Raw genomic sequence first — 22550 nt, 5'->3', positions numbered from 1 at the left:
CCTGTACTAGAATACACCAGATATTAGGGACGTCCCCGATGCGACCCACAGCACACTCCCCTCCGATATCTGATCCAGAATGCTGGATATTGGGACATTGGAGGGGAGAAACAAATATGATCCAAAGATAATTACCATCATCATTACCACAGGGAAATCTAGCTTTAACCATTGCCACATGGAAATGCTTGCACTTTCAATGCTACACATCGGGTCGGGCTGGCTCAATACTCCTTAATAATCTTTCTCTCTTCCTCTGGTATGGTACCTTCCAGACATCCAGGTGCGTGGGGCAGGGTTTACAGGTGTAGTGGTGCTGCTTGCGGAGCTGCTCTCCCAGGCTGATGTGGAAGGCAGCCTTGAGGTGGCGGATGGCCAGGCGGTCGTTGGGCCACTTCCCACTGCCCTCCATGTGACAGATCACTGCAACAGACAACATGTGAGGCTCTGGTTAAGAGGTCTGCCATTCTAATCTGAACTAACTAGGAATTGAGTTCATAGAGAGAGGAACAGACACAAACACACACAGCCTCATTATCAATAGTTTTCCATCAACTAAGCGACATTAAATACACACGCGCGCGCAAACGCACGCACGCACGCACGCACACACTGTATACTGTGTGTGCGTATAGCTGTATACTATAGCTGTATACTGCTGTGCTACAACTGGACAACTAAATTTCCCCCTTGGGATAATAAAGGTATCTATCTACACACGCACGCACGCACGCATGGATTACGGACTACCTCTCGGGCAGACCGCAGTACGTGAGGCTGCAGAGCTGTAGATCTGATGTGCTGGTGAGCAATACGGGTGCCCCGCAGGGCAGAGCACTGCAACGGGTCGGGGCCCCGTGGGTACCCCACGGCTACCCGTGTTTGACGGGCGGAGACGGGCGGAATATTTACTATTATAAATGTGCGGGTGCGGGGACGGGCGGTGCGCGACTAAACACGGGCGGGTGACATTTTACTGTGAACATCAGACAACTGTTTCTGCCAAAAACAACGTCACAAGAGCGCACACAGTGAGCAGCAGGACAGAACCACGGCATGCATACAGCACTGTTTCCACCTAAACGTCAAGTCACACACATGGAGCGGCGGCAGCCGGCTGGAGCGCAGCTGAGCGCACACAGCACAGTGAGGACTCGAGAGGACACCAACACACACACACATCACCAAAGGATGAAGTATGTACCTGTGATAGGGGTGATGTAGACAGGGCAGGGTTTTCCTTCCTTAGGAACCAGAGACCTTGACGTGGATTCTCTGTCAAAGAAGGAGTAGTCCAGCTTTAGAGGGACAGGAGGAAACACCTGGACAGGAGAGAAGGGAAACATCAGCACATCTACAAGACAAGATCACCATCGCTCAAAGATCCATTTTTTAATCTCTACTTCAGGGTTCCCCAATTAGTTTTCCCCAAGGGCCGAATCATGTCTAGGGTACCAAGCCGAGGGCCACAGCATTGCAGGGGACGACGGTGGCGTTCCCGCTACTCCAGCGACAGTTCAGATATCGTCGTTGTCGGGTGAAGATATTTTATGTCCAAAACCGTTGGTTTTGCATTTATCATTTTAAAAATGATTTAAACTAGTGAAAACAGCCGATCTACAAGCACACAACGCCTCGCACCACGAGGCGTTGTGTGCTTGTAGAATGTAGATCTGCCGTTTTCACTACTTTTGTGAGACGGCCTTGAATGATGAAGCAGGGCTTTACTTTGCGAAAGAACGTACACGTTTGGAGATACGAGGTTTCCACCTGACAACGACGATATACTAGTGTTGTTGCTGCTCTTATACCACCATTATTACTGGGGTTGGTGGGGGCCTGACAGTAGCCCCCCGCGGGCCGCAAATGGCCTGCGGGCCGCCTATTGGGGAACCCTGCTCTACGGTATAGTTCCGTTTGCAAGCATCCCCCCAACAGTATTATTACAGTAGTCAACAACATACTAGTGATAGGGCTTAATTGTGGAGCGCTAAACTCCACAGCAGATAACTCACATAACAGCCAGCTCATTGGTAAGACGCAGATGGTTTAGACCAGAGGTCTTCAACATTTTCAGGCCAAGGACCCCTTAGTTGAGAGAGAGATGAAGCGGGGACCCCCACAACCTGTTCATACTGTAGATTCCATACTGTAGATTCCATATTGTTTCATCGTTTGACGGTGTATTTTGGATTCATGTCAATTTGTGTTTTCAGATATTTAACCACTTCAGCCGTCATTACCTAATAACCTTGACCTTTCACTCTGTACTTAGTCTGCTCTTTTTCCCCTCTACACCAAACCTCTTTGCCGGAAATAGCCGATCTACAAGCTGCTACTTTTGTCTACAGTTCTCAGAATATTGACACTAGGGTTCAAGTTGTTAATATAAAAAGGATGGGAAGATTTGGAGGACCCCCTGTAGTAACTCTGAGGACCCCCTATGGGTCCTGGACCCCCTGTTGAAGACCCCTGGTTTAGACACTTTACATCGTTTACAACCACATAACACAGCAACTGAAGTGTTCAGTTCAAGACCATCTCTACTTAAAACAGAGGCTGCTTGTGTTAATAATGATAATAATATTAAAGTGATCCCTGGCTAATACGACAAATATGCCTTAATACATTATAAGTGTCCTCTATAACTGCAAAGTAAAATTAAAAACACCTTAAATATTTTATTTCTTCTAGAAATAGCTAATCTTTAACTTAACAGGGTCGCAAGTTGATGATGTCATAAATATCATGTGTGATCTATCCCTATGGAATTTATGGCATGCATGTGAAAATAAAAACAAACTTAATATTTCCTATGGTTAATATGAGCATCAAATCAATATTTCAAATGTGTTTTTTGCACATGCATGCCGTAAATTCCATAGGGATAGATCACACATGACATTTATGACATCATCAACTTGTGACAGGCATTTCCCCTATTGAGTGAAATATTTGTTATTTCTAGGAGAAATAAAATATGTAAGGTGTTTTTAATTTTACATTGTAGTTATAGAGGACAAATATAATGTATTAAGGCATATTTGTCGTATTAGCCAGGGATCACTTTAACATAACAAGTGTTTCATGAGCACAAGAACAAATATACAAAGAATATGAGGTTGAAAGGGAGGATGCAGACTTATGCAATTTGTGCAGACTTATTTTTTGGATATTCTACTGTTAGACTGATGATATAGGTTCTTGTCCTTGCTTATTCTCAGTGGCTATGTTTTAAGAGCGTCTGCTAAATTGAAAATTGTTAATAATACCGGTAGATTATTATAAAGTGGGTGGTAATACTACTACTACTACTAACAATAGGGCTGTCACGATATGACATTTTACATGACGATTAATTGTCACTCAAATAATTGGCGATTTACGATTTAATAGACCTTTTGTCAGCCTTCTGATTGGTCCCTGAGACTCCCTGACTGGCCAACCAGAAAAAACATTCACTTTTTGCTATCGGGGGTGGAGTTTGTGCAGTGGAGAATGTTGCTTCAGCCTTTCAAAAACTGTCCGCAGTGCGGAGCACGGCAATCGCCTGGTACGGCCGCGGCAGTAGGGGGCGATCTCGCTCATCATAATGAATAAGCTTCAACAAACTAGTTCACATGGACCTTATCAATGGTCTAACTAGTTACGATTGGGTACATATATTTTAAATGGGCAGAATTACGTGTATGTGAGGAGAACAGATTATAGTTCTCCTCTTCCTACCCAAGATTCAATGCGCTTTCTATTGCTATTTCTATTCTCTCTCTGATCCAGAGGATTAAACTAATTAAAACATATATTTTCGGGGGGAAACTACTGTTTTGCTATGTAATTACTGTACCATTTTCTTCCCTTTTTATTAATATCACGTAGATGTGGTTTTTTTGGTACTTTATATAGCTGTAATGAGGCTATGAACAAAAAAAAAATCCCATCCACTTCCACTATAAAAGAATCTGCAATAGTGATTCTGTCCCACTGGGATTAAACACATTAAAACATATATTTTTGGGGAAACCCCCTGTTTTGCAATTTAACTACTGTACCTTTGTCTTCCCTTTTTATTAATATCACCTAGATGTTTTTCCTTTGGTACTTTATATAGCTGTAATGAGGCTATGAAAACATAAAAAAATCCCATTCACTGCCACTATAAAAACAATCTGCCCAGGGAAAATGTCCCATCATAGTAACAGGGCAGAATGGGGCGGGATTTGCAAACTAGTCTATTGTGTTTTTGTCATTGATAATTACATTTCTGTTTGGCTTTTAGGCTTTGAAGTTGTACATTGCAGATATGACACATAACCTAAATACACAAATAAATTACTGACATATTTGACAACATACTACTTAAAAAATAACATTGATGGTGGAAATAGCCGATCTACAAGCTCACAACGCGTCGCGATGCGACGACAAGCTCACAACGCATCGCGATGCGACGCGTTGTGAGCTTGTAGATCTGCTATTTCCACTATTTCTGTCATTTTTCAACATTTACGATTATGACCATTATGACAAAATAATTGCGATAATGTCAAATAATCACGATTAGATGATTATGTAATAATTGTGACAGCCCTAACTAACAAGAACAATACACTAATAATGTACCTGTGTGTATCTGAGAGCTGGGTGGGCTCCTTGCACCGAGGTGATGGACAGAGGAAGACCCTCCAACTTCCACAGCGTCCTACTGAGGTCATCATAAGACTGAATGACCGCCAGACTCTCCTCCTCTCCAGTGCTCGGCACCTGGTGGACACAGTACACTTTGAACAAACACTCAGAAGCTATTGAATATGCCAAAATTACTAAATTGCATACAGAGGCCTTTGTAGTAAAGTCAAGGAGTGCACAGCAGTGGTGGGGTCTGGGAGAAAAATGGTAAATGGTAAATGGTGCATTTATATAGCGCTTTTATCCAAAGCGCTTTACATAGATTGTGCATTACATTCACCCATTCACGCACACATTCATACACCGGTGGCGGAGGAAACCACGCAAGGCACCAACCTGCTCACCGGGAGCAACTAGGGGTTCAGAGTCTTGCTCAAGGACCCTTCGACATTAACTCAGGGGGAGCCCGGATTCAAACTGGGAACCCTTCGTGCTCTAATAACGGTTTCTCTACCCCTGAGCTGAGCTTTAAGCCAGGGGTCTTAAAGGGGTTTCCAGGGGGTCGCAACAAAGTGACTAATATTAAAGCGCAGTGGTGGAAAAAGTAATCAATTTCTTTACTTAAGTAAAAGTATCAATTCTGCAATACAGAAATACTCTGTTACAAGTAAAAGTATGGAATTCAAAATGTATTTGAGTAAAAAGTACAAAAGTAATTGGTATAAAATGTACTTAAAGTACAAAAAGTAGACTATACTCATTTATAGGCAGAATGTCCTATTTCAAGTTTTCAAATGTATAATTTAAACTAATCGATAATGTAAAAATAGATCGAGGTCCCAATCCCATGCAGAGACACAAAAGCTCCCGGGAATCACTGAGGCACGGATTGGAACAGAGACAACAGCTCCATCTACTGGCTGAGATCCGCAACTTTTAAACGGAGCGTTGTTATTATTCATTTATTATTTACTTTTACATACCTCGCGTCCCGCGCTGATGACGTCGTCCATCATCGCACCGACGTACATCACACATGTTTCAGGGATGTCTGCGTGTCTACAGGAGGAAAAATATAAAACATAAAGAGGCATCAATAATATGAAGAAAGAAAGACACACAAAAGGACGACGATGGCTGCCCTGCAGCTGCGGGTGTAATACAAACAAACCGTCCGTTACATCCAGACCGTTGACAGCCTGCAAAAGTTAATCCTCGGCCGCGATCGTTAAAAAAAATTACATCTAATAATACAACGACAACACAGCTCTGGTTCTGGAGGACCAGTATTATAGAGCTAATAATATAACATCAACAACAATGGAGCACATGATGAGTGAATACGAAGCGCGACGCTCCGCGTCCCCGGAGGACGAGAAGCCCTCGACCAGCAGCCTGGGTCTCCTCCCGGAGGAGGAGAACCAGAGCCGGGGGAGCCGGCGGCTCCTCGGCGCTCCTGACCGGCCGTGGAGGAGCAGCGAGGAGGCGACACCATCCTCCTCCTCCTGCATCGTCCAGATGCACAGCAACAACATGATGGGGGTCCCCCAGCAGCACAACAACAACACCACCACCACCAACACCACCATCAGCTGCGGGACCTCCACCAGCTCCGATCAGGTGGGCACTGGGCTGGCTGGCTATTAGCAAGTGGTTGGTTCTCAAACTTTTTCATGTCAAGGGACCCCCCAAATTGACACTTATATCAGGCCGCGGACCCCCGTTTGAAAAGATGTGCCAGGGACCCCTATAAGAGAAGGTTTTTCACAGCTCTGGCAGTGAACCATTTTTTATTTCAGAAATTCAGGGACCCCCAGTTTGACATACATTTAGGCTACAGACCCCCATTTAATGGCATTTCTATCTCTGGGACCCCAATTTAAATTGTACATTACATTTTAATTTAACTCTGAGCTTGTACACATGGAACCTCTTCTACAGTTGCAGATCCATTTAGCTGGGGACCCCCTGGAACTCCCTCAAGGACCCCCGGGGGTCCCCGAACCCCACTGTGAGAACCAATGGGCTATAGGCTTGGATCAAGACTATCATAGATGGATTTGATAAAGATTTTGACATTTGCTTATCTCAAAAATAAAAGTCAGACTTTAATTGATTGAATATTTTACGGATGCAGGATAGGTGGACACTAGGGACATCTGGCCACCTGGATGTACAATTCATTTACACGTTGAGAGCTTGTAGATCAACTATTTTCATTATTTGTTTGGGGGCGAAAAGACAAAAAGGTTTGCCTATAATCACATTCCCAAAATAGGGATGCAAGTGTTTTAATAAATTAATGGTTGCAAAGAATCTAAATCATAACAATTATCCCAATCATAACACAGGTCACACATAACACTTGTGGAATCCCCTACCAACTTAAATAAAAAAAACTGACCTCAAAATATTGAATGAAAAGGTTAAATGTTGGTTAAAATCAAAAACCAAAGCTGTGAACATATGTAGGTACATTTTAGAATGTTAATGTCACTGCTTTCTGACTGTAATTTGGGAATGTTATTGACTAACCAGGGACTGGGGTCGCAAATTAGCCATGGCTATAAACCCTATATACAATGCAACGGTTTCATGTTTTTACAACTTGATAGATTGTTTTTCGTTCCGCAGCAGGTGGGGTTGAGGAAGCGCATGAAGCGCAGCTCCGTGTGGGACGTGTTCGTCAAGACGGACAACGAGGTCCACTGCAAGCTGTGCGACGCCAAGCTCAAGTACTTCAGCAGCACCACCAGCATGATGTACCACATCAAGAACAAGCACTCACACAGCGCCCCGCATGAGGACCAGGGGGCCCCCGGGGACCCCCCGCAGGCAGCCGAGCCCATGTCACATTCAGAGGTGATCATTCGACAGATGTGTCGTGTCACATATTAGAATCGGGTCCATTTGGTTCGATCTGGACACTCTCGAGAGTTAAGGCCAGTCTACAACAGTGCAGCACATTATCCCCGAAGGGTTGCAATTTCTTCTTGCAACTGGGTTGCAAGTTGTGACATGTTGCATTGGAGTGGACTGGCCTTTAAATGAACTAAGGTAGTATGTTGGTATTGTTGGTAGGGCTGTCACGATTAGGACATTTTACATGACGATTAATTGTCACTCAAATAATTGCGATTAATGATTTAATTGTGTATTTGTCGTTCACAATTACATTTCTGTTTGGCTTTTAGGCTTTGAAGTTGTACATGGTAGATATGAAACATAACCTAAATATACAAAGAAATTACTGACATATTTGACCAATTTATACTTAAAAAATAACATTGATAGTGGAAATAGCAGATCTATAAGCTGACAAAGCGTCGCGATGCGACGCGTTGTCAGCTTGTAGATCTACTATTTCCACTATTTTTGACTTAAAAAAAATATATGAACATTTTCCAACATGGAAACGATTATGACGATAATGAAAAATAGTTGCGATTAAGTAAAATAATTGCGATTAGACGATTATGTAATAATTGTGACAGCCCTAATTGTTGGTTACTTGTTCACAAATGTTGTCCTTGTCCAAAAATGCTATGAATGATATTTAGATTTAGATTTATTATTATTATTATTATTATTATTAGATTTAGATAGCATGATGTTTAGACAGATAGCATGATGTTTAGATAGCATGTTTAGATAGCATGATGTTTAGACAGATTTAGATAGCATGATGTTTTAGACAGATAGCATGATGTTTAGACAGATTTAGATAGCATGATGTTTTAGACAGATAGCATGATGTTTAGACAGATTTAGATAGCATGATGTTTTAGACAGATAGCATGATGTTTAGACAGATTTAGATAGCATGATGTTTTAGACAGATAGCATGATGTTTAGACAGATTTAGATAGCATGATGTTTTAGACAGATAGCATGATGTTTTAGACAGATAGCATGATGTTTTAGACAGATAGCATGATGTTTAGACAGATAGCATGATGTTTAGACAGATTTAGATAGCATGATGTTTTAGACAGATAGCATGATGTTTAGACAGATTTAGATAGCATGATGTTTTAGACAGATAGCATGATGTTTAGACAGATTTAGATAGCATGATGTTTTAGACAGATAGCATGATGTTTAGACAGATTTAGATAGCATGATGTTTTAGACAGATAGCATGATGTTTAGACAGATTTAGATAGCATGATGTTTTAGACAGATAGCATGATGTTTTAGACAGATAGCATGATGTTTTAGACAGATAGCATGATGTTTAGACAGATTTAGATAGCATGATGTTTAGACAGACGCCACTGTAAGTTTGTTTACATGCGATTACAGATACAGTACTTTGCACTTAATCGTTTTTTTTGCACTCTATTTACCTGACAATTTACTGACTCTTGCTCTTTGTGTGGCTCTGGATAAGAGCGCCTGCTACATGCCTAAATTGTACAATTGGTAATTGCAGGTGACCCAGCGCATCTGCGTGATGATGGAGAAGGACATGCTTCCCCTCAGCATCGTCGACGGCGCGGGATTCCGCGAGCTGCTAGCTTACGTTGTGCGCGATTACACGGTGCCCACGGTCGGGGAGGTGACGGCTCACGTCGAAGCGCGCTTCCGCGCCAAGGCACAGGAGCTGAGGCGGCTGCTGGACGCGGCCGAGGCGGTGGCCCTGTGCACGGAGCGCTGGGCGGCCATGCCTGCCGAGCGCTACGTGACCGTCTACTGCCACTTCATCACCGAGGACTGGCACGCCAGGCGGGCGGTGCTGCAGACGCACAGCATGCCGGCGGTCAGCCGCGGGCCGCCCGCCGCGGACGACCTCGCGGAGAAGCTCATCGAGACGGTGGGGGGCTGGGGGATCGCCGGCCGCGTGACGGCGTGCGTTCACGACGACGCCAAGAACGCTGCGGCGGCCCACAGCTGCGCGCGCGTCACCTGGGACTCCGTGGTGTGCTTCGCCTGCGCGCTGCAGGCGTCCGTCGGCCACGGCGTGAGCGGAGACGTGCTGGGCGTCGTGGTCGCCGCTGGCAAACTGGCGAAGCACTTCAACCACAACTCGCACGCGGGCATGGCCCTGGAGCTGAGGCAGGCGCAGATGTGTCTGCCGGGGCACGCGCTGATCCAGTCCAGCAAGGCCAGGTGGGAGACCATCGGAGACATGTTGGAGAGGCTGATGGAACAGAGGTGGGCCGTCAAAGCCGTCCTGTCCGACCGCACGGTCACCAGCAGGCAGGAGGCCCAGGCGCTGGACATGAAGGACGAGTACTGGCAGATGATCGAGGACATTACGCCCGTGATGGCAACTCTGAAGTGGGCCATGACGGTCATGTCCGCCGAGACGGAGGCGTCCGTCTCCAACATCTACCCCATCACGTTTAGCCTCCTCCACACGCACCTCACAGCCAGGGAGCACGAGAGCAAACTGGTCTCAGAGTTTAAGCTCAAGGTTCGGGAGTCTTTGAGGAAACACATGGAGGTACAGTAGGCAGAGTCATAAGCTCCTAGATGTACCACGGAATGCTTTCATTTAGACGGGCCTGCCAACAAGATCTTTGTCAGACTTTTTTTTGTTATGTTCACATACAAGGAACGACACATTGCTTTCACACAGAAGAAAACATGACATACAGTACAGCAGAGGTTCCCAATCTTTTTTGGCTCAGGGCACCCCTATGAATTACCCCTACATTATATACATCATTTTCACTCCCAGCACCTTATATTTATAGCATATTTTAGTGATTATGTTGCGAGGAAATTGTTAACATAATAGCCATTTTGGTTAGAACTGACTGAAAATAACTTTGTACTTCAAGTTTAAAATTATGCTAAATATATTTTCCAAATAAATTCCAAATATTATCAAATTATCTCGCGGCACCCCTGGACTGCAGTCACGGCACCCCAGGGTCACCCACTTTGAAAACCCCTGCAGTACAGTATACAGCAGATTATAACAAGCCACAGGATCCATTATCAATTCATAATATATACCCGTACTTTCATCCCACCAGCAAATTGCTATTCCGCTTTGTCTGACGAGCATCTAATGTGTTTGATGTGTTACTTTATATTGTATCTGTCAGTGACTAATCCATTATATTATCTGCCTATGCTGCCAGACGTGCACAAACAATTTCCTCCTTGTGATGTGCCTCACACAAAATGTCTTCTACGGTTTTCTGAAAAGAACGTAATATGTTTCTATAACAGTAGAACGTATGTTTCTATAACAGTAGAACGTATGTTTCTATAACAGTGGAACGTATGTTTCTATAACAGTAGAACGTATGTTTCTATAACAGTAGAACGTATGTTTCTATAACAGTAGAACGTATGTTTCTATAACAGTAGAACGTATGTTTCTATAACAGTAGAACGTATGTTTCTATAACAGTAGAACGTGTGTTTCTATAACAGTAGAACGTATGTTTCTATAACAGTAGAACGTATGTTTCTATAACAGTAGAACGTATGTTTCTATAACAGTAGAACGTATGTTTCTATAACAGTAGAACGTATGTTTCTATAACAGTAGAACGTATGTTTCTATAACAGTAGAACGTATGTTTCTATAACAGTAGAACGTATGTTTCTATAACAGTGGAACGTATGTTTCTATAACAGTAGAACGTATGTTTCTATAACAGTAGAACGTATGTTTCTATAACAGTAGAACGTATGTTTCTATAACAGTAGAACGTATGTTTCTATAACAGTAGAACGTATGTTTCTATAACAGTAGAACGTATGTTTCTATAACAGTAGAACGTATGTTTCTATAACAGTAGAACGTATGTTTCTATAACAGTAGAACGTATGTTTCTATAACAGTAGAACGTATGTTTCTATAACAGTAGAACGTATGTTTCTATAACAGTAGAACGTATGTTTCTATAACAGTAGAACGTATGTTTCTATAACAGTAGAACGTATGTTTCTATAACAGTAGAACGTATGTTTCTATAACAGTAGAACGTATGTTTCTATAACAGTAGAACGTATGTTTCTATAACAGTAGAACGTATGTTTCTATAACAGTAGAACGTATGTTTCTATAACAGTAGAACGTATGTTTCTATAACAGTAGAACGTATGTTTCTATAACAGTAGAACGTATGTTTCTATAACAGTGGAACGTATGTTTCTATAACAGTAGAACGTATGTTTCTATAACAGTAGAACGTATGTTTCTATAACAGTAGAACGTATGTTTCTATAACAGTAGAACGTATGTTTCTATAACAGTAGAACGTATGTTTCTATAACAGTAGAACGTATGTTTCTATAACAGTAGAACGTATGTTTCTATAACAGTAGAACGTATGTTTCTATAACAGTAGAACGTATGTTTCTATAACAGTAGAACGTATGTTTCTATAACAGTAGAACGTATGTTTCTATAACAGTAGAACGTATGTTTCTATAACAGTAGAACGTATGTTTCTATAACAGTAGAACGTATGTTTCTATAACAGTAGAACGTATGTTTCTTCAAGGGGTCAAGGTCAAAGGAAATTATACAGTGTGAATTTGGCTGCGGATATCTGCCATTTTTGAATCGCCAAAGTATAAAATAATGGTTAAAGACAAGTGTTTAAAATCTATCCGGTTTTTAACCCATTTAGGCCTAGGATTATTGACTGCTTTAACTATTGAAAAATAACAGATATACAAGCTCACAGCGCGGCACCGAGTGCCGCACTGCGAGCTTGTAGATCTGCTATTTTTGAAAAATCGTGAAAATTAGAATTTTGACCCGATTCTATAAGTGTCTTTTGAATCCTTCTAAGGTTTTTTGAAAAACCTTTGTTTCTGTGTCAGCAATCTGGCCAGCCATCGTCAAAGAAAAGGTACTTTTCACTCAACTGGAGCTCAGTTAGTCTGTTCTTGAGAGACTACTATGTCAGTGGTTCTCAAACCTTTTCATGTGAAGGACCCCCAAAATTATATTTATTTTGCCACGGACCCGCATCTCAAAATATTTAGTTCCAGGGACCCCCGGGAAGCAAAATTTGAGTTACAAACGTTCGCTTTAAAAACACATATATTCAAAGATTTGCACACATTTTCACGACTTTCAAAAATAGCAGATCTACAAGCTCGCAGCACGCGCTGTGAGCTTGTATATCTGCTATTTTTCACTGGTTAAAGCATTCAATAATGCTAGGCCTAAATGGGTTAATGTGTATTGCTATTCATTGGATTTTCACACAGGTTGATGCTGGTGACCTGGCCTCCAAACCAGCACTGATGGCCTCCATGCTGGACCCTCGTCACAAACACCTCAGCTTCCTGACGCCCACGGTGAGACTGGGGACGGCTCAGAATGATCCTATATTACAATTATAGTTTTTAGTATAGTTTTTGAATATTACAAAAATATTATTGTATTTATATTGTATAAAAAGAAAAAGAGAAAAATCTGTTACAAAGGCTATATTGTCATCCAAACCCTACCCATAGTAACTACATGTTAGAGGATACATAGTATGGGTGTAATATTTATTTATTCTCCATTTTGTATTTACACAAAGTAATTACAATTTCAATTTTAAGGACTTTTGATATTATGAAGTAAAATGAATTGCCCTTCATTCTGGTCACTACTACACCTCCCCTAGGTGAGACTGGCCGCCAAAGTGAAACTGCACGAAATGGTCTCCAAGCTGGACACGACCATAAGCAGCACCGTTTCAGGTGCCAAGATGGAGAAGCTGGAGACGGCGGTGACCGGGCAGCAGCCGGTCAGCCTGCACCAGGCGTCCCAGGACTTCCAGCGGCCCAAGGCGGGCGACGCCAAAAACGCCATGCTCTTACTGCTGGGCGACAACTACAGCTCGTCGTACGCAGACGACTCTGAGGCCCAGGTGGAGTAGGGGTGGGCGATATGGTGATGAATATCGTTTTATGCCAGTTTTCAGAGATATCGTATGTATCGTGATACGAGGGAGCCTTAGAAAATCCTGTTGAATTGTTAATACAGAGATTCATTGCAGAATTCAATTTAAACCTGCAATTTGGTCCAAATCAGTAGTTCTCAAACTTTAAAATGTCAAGGTCTCCCCTTAACTCTGACAGTATACTGTCAGAGTTACATACTTGTAAGGATCAATTTAGATCCCAAAAGGAACCTGGACCCCACTTTGAGGACCACTGATCTAAATGGTCTGTTACTCCTTTTTCTTTTAGTTTTAGTTACCTTGTTGGTGGTTGTAAGTAACTTGAAAAAATTACCTGAAACGACACGATCGTGTATCGTGATTGGAAAAACATTGTGATATTGTATTTTGCCTCATCGCCCAACCCCAAAGGTGGAGTACTACCTACGGGACATCTCGCCCTCGCTGGACATAAACCCTCTGGACTGGTGGAGGGTCAACGGCCCCAGGTTCCCCGGCCTGGCGGTCCTGGCCAAGCGCTACCTGTGCATACCCGGCGCCTCGGTGCCGTCCAGCCTGATGTCCCCGGAGGACAGGAGGACGTACGCCAGGATGCGGACGAGACTCGGCCCGGAGCACGTCGACATGATGATCTTTTTGAACAAGAACGGGTAGCATGGAGGTACCCCGCCTAGCCTGGGTGCCGGCCTGCTCGCTCCGTTTCCGCGATTTGTTTTGTCGTGTCGCATCAGTCTGGAAATTAATCAGTTGACTTGTATTTCTGAACGTCAGTTGTGACGTAGGCGATGTCGTTGCTGATTGGATGTTGTTACAGAGAAATTGGGTTAGGGTTAGGGTAGCTATGTCATCAGCCAGCCAATACACACTGGTGTATTTGTCCCGCCCCGCACCACAGACCAATCGGAAGCCGCGGATGTGTTCCAGCCGCTTTCTATGTCCCACCTCCCCTTGGAGACAGGAGGCTTTCCAGACTGTGATGCGGAGTGACAAAACAAACCACGGAACGGAGCGAGCAGGCTGCCACCCAGGCTAGAACCCCTTGTAGATATTTCATTGTACATGAATGTGGACATTTAACTAGAAAAGATGAATATACTGTATGAAGACGATATACAGTGTGCACATTATCCATTATCTAGATCAGTGTTTCTCAAACTTTCACATTTCATGGTCTCCCCTTAACTCTGACAGTGTACAAATGGAACCAAATGAACCTGTTAGGGTTCATTTGGTTCCATTTGTACACTGTAGTTGTAGCAGCCTAGGCATGTTTTATTTTCCTAAAATAGGAATTCCTGTAAGGATGTTGAATGTGTATGCATTTTCATCTAGTTGCCTTCATCTCATGGATCACTCATGGTCATGTGTGTACCATATGTTCTACATGGTTAAATGGTGTTCCACTGTAAATTGTCTGCGATTCAGACGTACAGTATCAAGACACCGTACTGCACCACATCGTGAATAACTGGTCCCCCGCAAAATCACCTCTCTCTTCACCAGAAAATGGCAGATTACGGACCCTCTACTTTTAACACTTAGTTGGCCGCCAACCCGTTTTCAGATTTTACCGATTTTATACGCCAAAACGCATACATCAGAGAGATGTCTTTTAGCCATACCTGCTTCCACGCAACAACGACGATAACTTGTGTACTGACAGAACAAACCACACCGAGTCAGTGAATTATTGTGCCCACAAGAATACGTACAGCTGTAGCAGGTGAGTGACGATCTGTTTGGGGATCAGTCTTTTCTGGCACTCGGTCTGTCCTTCCCACACCACCGCCTCGGTGATGGCTCCGTCTGGGAAGCGCCTCAGCTCGGCGCGAGGACCCCACAGCTGGCGGAACGCCGCGGCCTGGACAGAGAACATAAAGTAAGTCAGTGGTTCCCAAAGCTTTTAGCTTGAGACCCAAAATCAGAAATGCAATGTTTGCCCAAACTAGTGAAAACGAGTCAAAACAGCAACTCTATATTAAGCGTTGCGCCACATTGTGAGGTTGTAGATCGGCTATTTTCACTACTTTTTAAACATATGTTTTCTAATTTATAGAATTTCTTTTAAGAATCTTTTTTTTATATATGGTACATATATGGTGCTTTTTGGGGAATGTTTTTTGAAAATGTTTTGAAACACTTACAAACAAAAACTTTGAACCCATGCAGAAAACTCTGAATAACTCAATATGTTTACCCAGCAGTCAAACAAATAACTTAAAAAATGTTATTCAACATTTTCTTCACATAAGCTGTTAATATCCATAGTAGCTGTATTTTATTCACTTATTCAGTTGTATTCACAAAATACAAAACGTATCCAGTATCCACAACTTTCCAACATCCCATAGTGCATTGCGCAGAAGGCGAGCGGCATTTCCGGCGTCGCAGCAGAGTGTGATCTACAAGCTCACACCGGTTGCATCTGCGACGCGACGTGAGCTTGTATGTCTGCTGTTAACCGGAAGTGTCCCACAGATAATGCTACAGTAAAGTCTTGTGGAAACAGGTGGATACACAGTACACTACGTAATTACAATAAATATAGACAGTATATTGAGTATTTGTCTCTGAAATATTTACATCATACACAGTAACAGCTTGATTATTCCATTAAAAGAATGTACACTTTTTCTGTCGATGGATTTATTGTCTCCCTTGTAACATTTTGAATTAGTTTGTCATAGTCTTTTGAATAAAATTCAGTCATATTTTATTCATCTGAAAGGTTTTAATATTTGTTTAATTTTAGTCAACTAAATGTAAGATTTTAGTTGAATAAATGTACAGCTGATTTTGTCGACAAATGAATTGTATTAGGCCTTGATCCCTAACACGCGCGCGCGCACACACACACACACACACACACACACACACACACACACACACACACACACACACACACACACACACACACACACACACACACACACACACACACACACACACACACACAGGTTGCAGTACCTTGGGGCTGTCAGCAGGGGGACCTCTCTCCAGGATGACTGCTGCTTGCTCTGGCCTCAAGATCAAGCCAAACGATATGGGGGGCTGGGCCTTGTGCTTGGGGGCTTCACTCTCTACGGACCACTGTGACCACATGTACAAAGAAATCTTTAATAAAACACTTGATGAAAGCTGCCAAGCACAGAATTCCAACTCGTATTTGAAAAAAAGGTGTATGAGATCAAAAGGCATTCAGTGGCCAGCATGACTGGCTTCCAAAGTCTGTTAGAGTAATTACAGTAAATCTCAGGAGTAGGGCTCATCACGATTATGTCATTTTACCTGACACATTGTCGCTCAAAAGAATGCCATTAATGATTTAATTTGCGTTTCTTTTGTTGAACATTGGAACATTATGAATAAAAAAAAAAGTACATTTCTGTTGGGCTGTTTAGGCTTCATAAACAAAGGGTGAACAGGGCAGATATGACAAATAATTACACTTAAACCAGTAAGATTCCCTAATCGGGAGATAAGCGACCGCCAGGTCGCATACACAAACTTTAGAAGGCAATCAGGTGGGAATATGGGAAATGGGACAGATCCAGGTTGATGACATGACTTTAGAGATACTGTGTACCGCTTCGTGTGATTTTAGGGCAAAATCTGTAGGAGCAGTGTCCAAAAATGTGTATTGCAAGAATCGGCCAGATGGTGGCACTAGAAGAGGGCCATGTGAGAAATGAGGGTTGGTGATTTGCCATCCAAGGAGTGTGTGTACAACGTTTGGCATCGATAGGGTCAACGGTGGCAGAGATATGACTAGGGCAAAAGTGTGACCTGACGGACAGACTGACTCACAGCTGGTGGAGCTTTTCATAGTCTGTCGGTCGCAAAAAAAAGAGCTTGTAGATCTGCTATTTCCATTTTTTTTTTTTTTTTTTAATGTTTGAAAATCTTTCAACAGTGGCATAGCAGGGTTAAGTAGACACTTTTTTTCCCAGACGAACTATAGTACGCACTAAAATAGCTCAACCCGCTGTGAGCTAGTAGATGAGCTAGTAGATCTGGGATTAATTTGGATTATTCTAGTATTTTGATTGCATACAATAGTATTAGTATAGTTTAACCTTGGCACCCCTACTGCTGCTTACAGGGTTCCCACACATCTTTACCAATTAATTTCCAAAACTTTTCCAGAATATTGAACCCGATTTCCAGGACTATATAACAATAATTCAGCTCAATAACGAGTCGCTTACTCCTATGCGCAATGCCCAAAGACAGGTAGTGTTTGCCAGTGGTTCTCAACCTTTTCAGGCCGTGACCCCCGAAATAATCATATTTGAAGAGAGTTGAGGAATTTTGTATAACACGGTTTCATTGTGAAAATAGCCGATCTACATGCTCACAACGCCTCGCGTTCATGTAGATCAGCTATTTTCACAATTTCTGCCTCTAATATTTGACAATTTGGCCAATGTTTAATTTGTCTTTTCAGTATTAACAAAATCAATAACGAAAGACAATGCATAGTTATTTTTTCCAGGACCTTCCAGGACCCTTGATCAATTCCAAAACTTTTCCAGTACTGGAAAAATATTTTTCTAATTTCAAAATATTTCCAGGAATTTCATGACTGTGGGAACCCTGTGCTTACCTCCGGGTCAGGAGAGGGAGTGGGTGATCTTACCTCCGGGTCAGGAGAGAGGGAGTGGGTGATCCTCTGGATCCTCTGGGCCAGGCCTCGCTGGAGGAGGGCCAGGAGGAAGGGCAGCGCGGTGTGGACGTAGTTCCCACTGTGGTCCATCAGCTCACTGAGGAGCTGGAGCTTCTTACAGCTGGACTGAAGCTTCACCAAGTCACACAGACTGACCGGGAGACAAGAGGAGCAACAAGAAATAAATCACCATTCAACATGATAGATCTATATCGTCGCTGTCAGGCAGAAACCTTGTATTTTGCCCTGTATATAAGTTTCAAATTTGTATGTTTTTTCCTAAAGTAAAGCGCTGCTTCATCATGCAGGACTGCACTAAACTAGTGAAAATAGCAGATCTACAAGTACACAACACTTGTAGATCAGCGATTTTCACTACTTTAAATCTTTTTTAAATACGAACCGTTTTGGCCATACAAGGTTTCCAATCGACAACAATATATATATAAGTACAAGGTTCCCGCACATTTTTACCAATGAAGTATTCCCCCCCCCCCCCCCTTTCCAGGCCTATAGCACTCATATGGCAGCTCATGCAGCACAGCACTGCATTTTAACATGTTACATATATATATATATATAACGTAACATTAGACATGTTTTGGGACGTGTTTTTCTGAAAATATATAGCCGAAACTATGCATATCAAACATTTTCCAAAAACATTTGATTAATTCCAAACAGTAAGCCAGGGGTGTTCAAAAAATGTCAGGCCAAGGACCCCTCAGCTGAGAAAGGGATGACGCAGGGACCCCCACTACATATTGGATTCATGTTAATGTGTGTTTTCAGACGATTTAAACGCTAAATATTTTGTAAAAACTTGACCTTTTCAGATGATTTAAATGCCCAATATTTTGTAAAAACTTGACCTTTGGCTCGATACTTGGTCTGCTCTTTTTTCCCCCTCTACACAAAACCTCTTTGGAGTACCGATCGACAAGCTAGACGCTTGTAGATCTGTTATTTTCGGATCTTGTTCCCTCCAGAATAGGGATGCGAGGGTTCAAGTGGTTAATGTAAAAAATACAAAAAGAATAAAGTCTATATCACACGAAGATTTGACGTCCCCCCCCTGCAGTATCTCTGAGTACCACCTCAGGGTCCCGGACCCCCTGTTGAAGACCCCTGCTGTAAGTATGAAGTGTTTTAAACAGGCCCGTACTGGAAGACGTGGTCACACGTGCGTATCATGGGTTTGGGGGTCATGAGGAGGGCGTGGAAGCCGTCCACGGTGGGGTCGTCCCAGAACTGCATGGACAACGCCGCCTCGTGCTGCACCTGAGGAAGAGAACCACGTTTGGGATATTAGGTTAACACAGGGGTCTTAAAACGTTTTCGAGAGAGATGACCCCCACCACCTTTTCATAGATTCCATATAGTTTCATCGTTTGACAGCACAATCATCAGTGTATTTTGGATTCATGTCAATTTGTGTTTTCAGATATTTAATCACTTGAACCGTCAATACTTAATAAACTTGACCTTTCACTCTGTACTTAGTCTGCTCTTTTTCCCCTCTACACCAAACCTCTTCGCCGAAAATAGCCGATCTACAAGCTCACAACGCCTCGCAGAGTGAGGCGTTGTGAGCTTGTAGAGCTGCTATTTTTGGCTTAAGTTCCCAGAATATGTATGCTAGGGTGCTAGGTAAGTGGTTAATATAAAAAAGGATAAAAAAGGTTTCTATCACACAAGGACCCCCTCTAGTAACTCTGAGGACCCCCTAGGGGTCCCGGACCCCCTGTTGAAGACCCCTGGGTTAACAGAATATAACAATAAAGCACGCACTTCCACTAAACTAAAAACCAGGAGCTGGGCTGAGGTCAGAATCCATAAAGAAAAGTAAGGTCTGCACACTGGATATTAAACCACCAGTAAGACTCCCTAATCGGGAGATAAGCGACCGTTGGTCGCTTATCTCCACAAATAGGCCAAAAGTTTGTTTTACCAATTATCAAGACATACGGGCAGTTGACAGTTTGCCATGGTTACTCATTGAAGTTGAATCTCCATATATGGAGATAACCTACGCATCACACTAAGTCTGACCTCACCAGCCCATATTTGGGCATGAGCAACTTATGTCTCCATATATGGAGATATGATGACATCACACAGTCCTCAGCCGATGATGTGGCGTGATGTCATACAATACACAAACGAGCCCTACAGTATAAAGGGGCAATTCTTGCCAGGAAAGAAGCATTTCTTCGACTCAGACCTTATCGCCAGGGTTGGCTTATAGCAGCTGTCGGTAGGACCATATATGGATTCTGTTAGTGTGGATCTCCTAACAGGGCATCATCTGGGATACAATCCCTTTTATGCCCATATATGGAGATCCCTAACAGAATCCCTTTCATTCCCATATATGGAGATCACTAACAGCTAACAGAATCCCTTTTATGCCCATATATGGAGATCCCTAACAGAATCCCTTTTATGCCCATATATGGAGATCCCTAACAGAATCCCTTTTATGCCCATATATGGAGATCCCTAACAGAATCCCTTGTATGCCCATATATGGAGATCCCTAACAGAATCCCTTTTATGCCCATATATGGAGATCCCTAACAGAATCCCTTTTATGCCCATATATTATGGAGAAATCCCTGCTCTGAGTATCTGACATCAGTGTGATGTCACCTGTTTATGCCCATATATGGAGATCCCTGCTCTGCGTATCTGGTTGCTATGGTAAACAGTTGGTTGCTAGGGTAAAAAAACATGGTTGCTATGGTAAACAGTTGGTTGCTAGGGTAAACAGTTGGTTGCTAGGGTAAAACCATGGTTGCTAAGGTGGTTGCTAACGTACACTAACAGACCAGCAACAACAGACTGTTGCCACAGCAACGTACACAAAGGTTTGTGTACACATGTGGTGTGATGTCATACTGATGCGGAGATATGAGCAGGGCAAAGGTGTGACGTGTGACGGACGGCCGGTGGAGGTTTTCATAGTAAACTGCTCCCTGACGGTCGCAATGACATTGTAATAATACACCAATGTAGACAGTGGTTCTTTTTTTGCCCGTCTGTATTTTGATATGTTCTGTGCAGCACTTTTTCAACCTTGGTCGCTGGAAATGTGCTATAGAAACAAAGTTTCATTTGATTTTGATTTGATACCACGGTTCTAAAATCCTAACAGTTGTTAGGTTGCTATAGTAAATATAGCTAAAATCTAAATTGACACGGATGCTTTCCCAGTTTTAATGGGTTTATGGATTTAGCAGAGATATTTCATTGTAAATCTAGTTTTTAATCTCTCTTCCTCATCGACCTTTTATTTGATTAAGATGTCTCACACAGGACAATGACACAAAAGAAGGATTGGTCGATCATTGGATGAAGCGAGGCAGGTCTTTGTAATCCGTCACCCAGTTTACCCAAACAGAAAGGAGCTCACCTGTTTGTATGTGCAGGCCGTCATCTCAGCACACAGGTTGAGGTGACCGGAGGGGTCCACCCTAACCCTAACCCTAACCCTAACCCAAACAGAAAGGAGCTCACCTGTTTGTATGTGCAGGCTGTCATCTCAGCACACAGGTTGAGGTGACCCGAGGGGTCCACCCTAACCCTAACCCTAACCCTAACCCTAACCCTAACCCTAACCCTAACCCTAACAGAAAGGAGCTCACCTGTTTGTATGTGCAGGCCGTCATCTCAGCACACAGGTTGAGGTGACCGGAGGGGTCCAAACAGAAAGGAGCTCACCTGTTTGTATGTGCAGGCCGTCATCTCAGCACACAGGTTGAGGTGACCCGAGGGGTCCACAAACACCACTTGGAAAGCACTGTGAAAGTCGGCAAGGGACGGCTGCCGGGGGAAAACACAAAGGAAAGAATGATGGAGTACTTCTAACTACACATTTTAGTCCAGGCGTTTCGGGCAGTATTTTGATGGAATCGTGCACTTTATGAAAGAAGCATGAAATTTGGCACACAGTTGGAACATGCCATATGGAACATTTTTGGCTATAGGGGCATCGCAGATTTGTCTTGGGAAACTTGTGGGAGCCAATCAAAGTTGGGCTCTCATCTTTTTATATTACAAAAGAGTAAGTGATCTACTTCCGGGTCATGTATCGCTAACTTAAATACCAAACCACTTGGCCAAGATGTATTACATATGTACTAAATATAGCTTAAAAATTCAAACACCCATGTCACCTTTGCAAGATGTCGTTTCCAAACCTCTGTATACAGTTGTATTCGTTATTACCCTCATATTTTGCCTCTGTATAAAATAGTCCGCCGGTCAAATATGTCCGACCGGAAACGTGCGCTGCGGCACAATAGTTCCGCCACAATAGTCCCCCCCCCCCCCCCCCCCCAATTTTTTTTTTCTTTTTTTTTACTTTTTTTTTTACTTTT

General features: G+C 42.9%; 2 protein-coding genes across 3 annotated transcripts in view; one reads left to right on the top strand and one right to left on the bottom strand.

Moving 5' to 3' along the window:
* nol6 (nucleolar protein 6 (RNA-associated)) overlaps positions 1-22550 on the bottom strand; it is a 58447-nt gene that overhangs the window by 25119 nt on the left and 10778 nt on the right. Inside the window, 10 exon segments of the mRNA XM_080738827.1 lie at positions 18-82; positions 269-423; positions 1205-1322; positions 4621-4761; positions 5610-5685; positions 15215-15363; positions 16470-16592; positions 18142-18319; positions 19334-19449; positions 21892-21993. Of these exon segments, the coding sequence (XP_080594953.1) occupies positions 18-82; positions 269-423; positions 1205-1322; positions 4621-4761; positions 5610-5685; positions 15215-15363; positions 16470-16592; positions 18142-18319; positions 19334-19449; positions 21892-21993 (1223 nt within the window).
* Positions 5744-14466, top strand: LOC308295227 (E3 SUMO-protein ligase ZBED1-like). 2 transcript variants are annotated; one of them, XM_080738237.1, is made up of 6 exons: positions 5744-6246; positions 7264-7488; positions 9062-10075; positions 12817-12906; positions 13224-13469; positions 13914-14466. In XM_080738237.1, the coding sequence occupies exons 1-6, from the start codon at positions 5947-5949 to the stop codon at positions 14154-14156; spliced, it is 2118 nt and encodes a 705-aa protein (XP_080594363.1). In that variant the 5' UTR covers positions 5744-5946; the 3' UTR covers positions 14157-14466. The 2 variants fall into 2 exon arrangements, with proteins under 2 accessions (XP_080594363.1, XP_080594362.1); XM_080738236.1 differs by having other exon boundaries at positions 7261-7488.

The sequence above is a fragment of the Nannobrachium achirus genome (assembly GCF_963921795.1).
Source record: "Nannobrachium achirus genome assembly, chromosome: 12".
Classification (NCBI taxonomy): Eukaryota; Metazoa; Chordata; class Actinopteri; order Myctophiformes; family Myctophidae; genus Nannobrachium; species Nannobrachium achirus.
Note: the sequence above shows the minus strand (reverse complement) of the source record. Positions and strands in the feature narration are given on the sequence as shown.

Excerpts from the sequence above, each read along its gene's own strand:
- LOC308295227 (XM_080738236.1), top strand. The coding sequence starts at position 5,947 with ATGGAGCACATGATGAGTGAATACGAAGCGCGACGCTCCGCGTCCCCG. Across the intron at positions 6,247-7,260 it reads CCTCCACCAGCTCCGATCAG|CAGGTGGGGTTGAGGAAGCG; the intron begins GTGGGCACTGGG and ends TTCGTTCCGCAG. Across the intron at positions 7,489-9,061 it reads AGCCCATGTCACATTCAGAG|GTGACCCAGCGCATCTGCGT; the intron begins GTGATCATTCGA and ends TGGTAATTGCAG.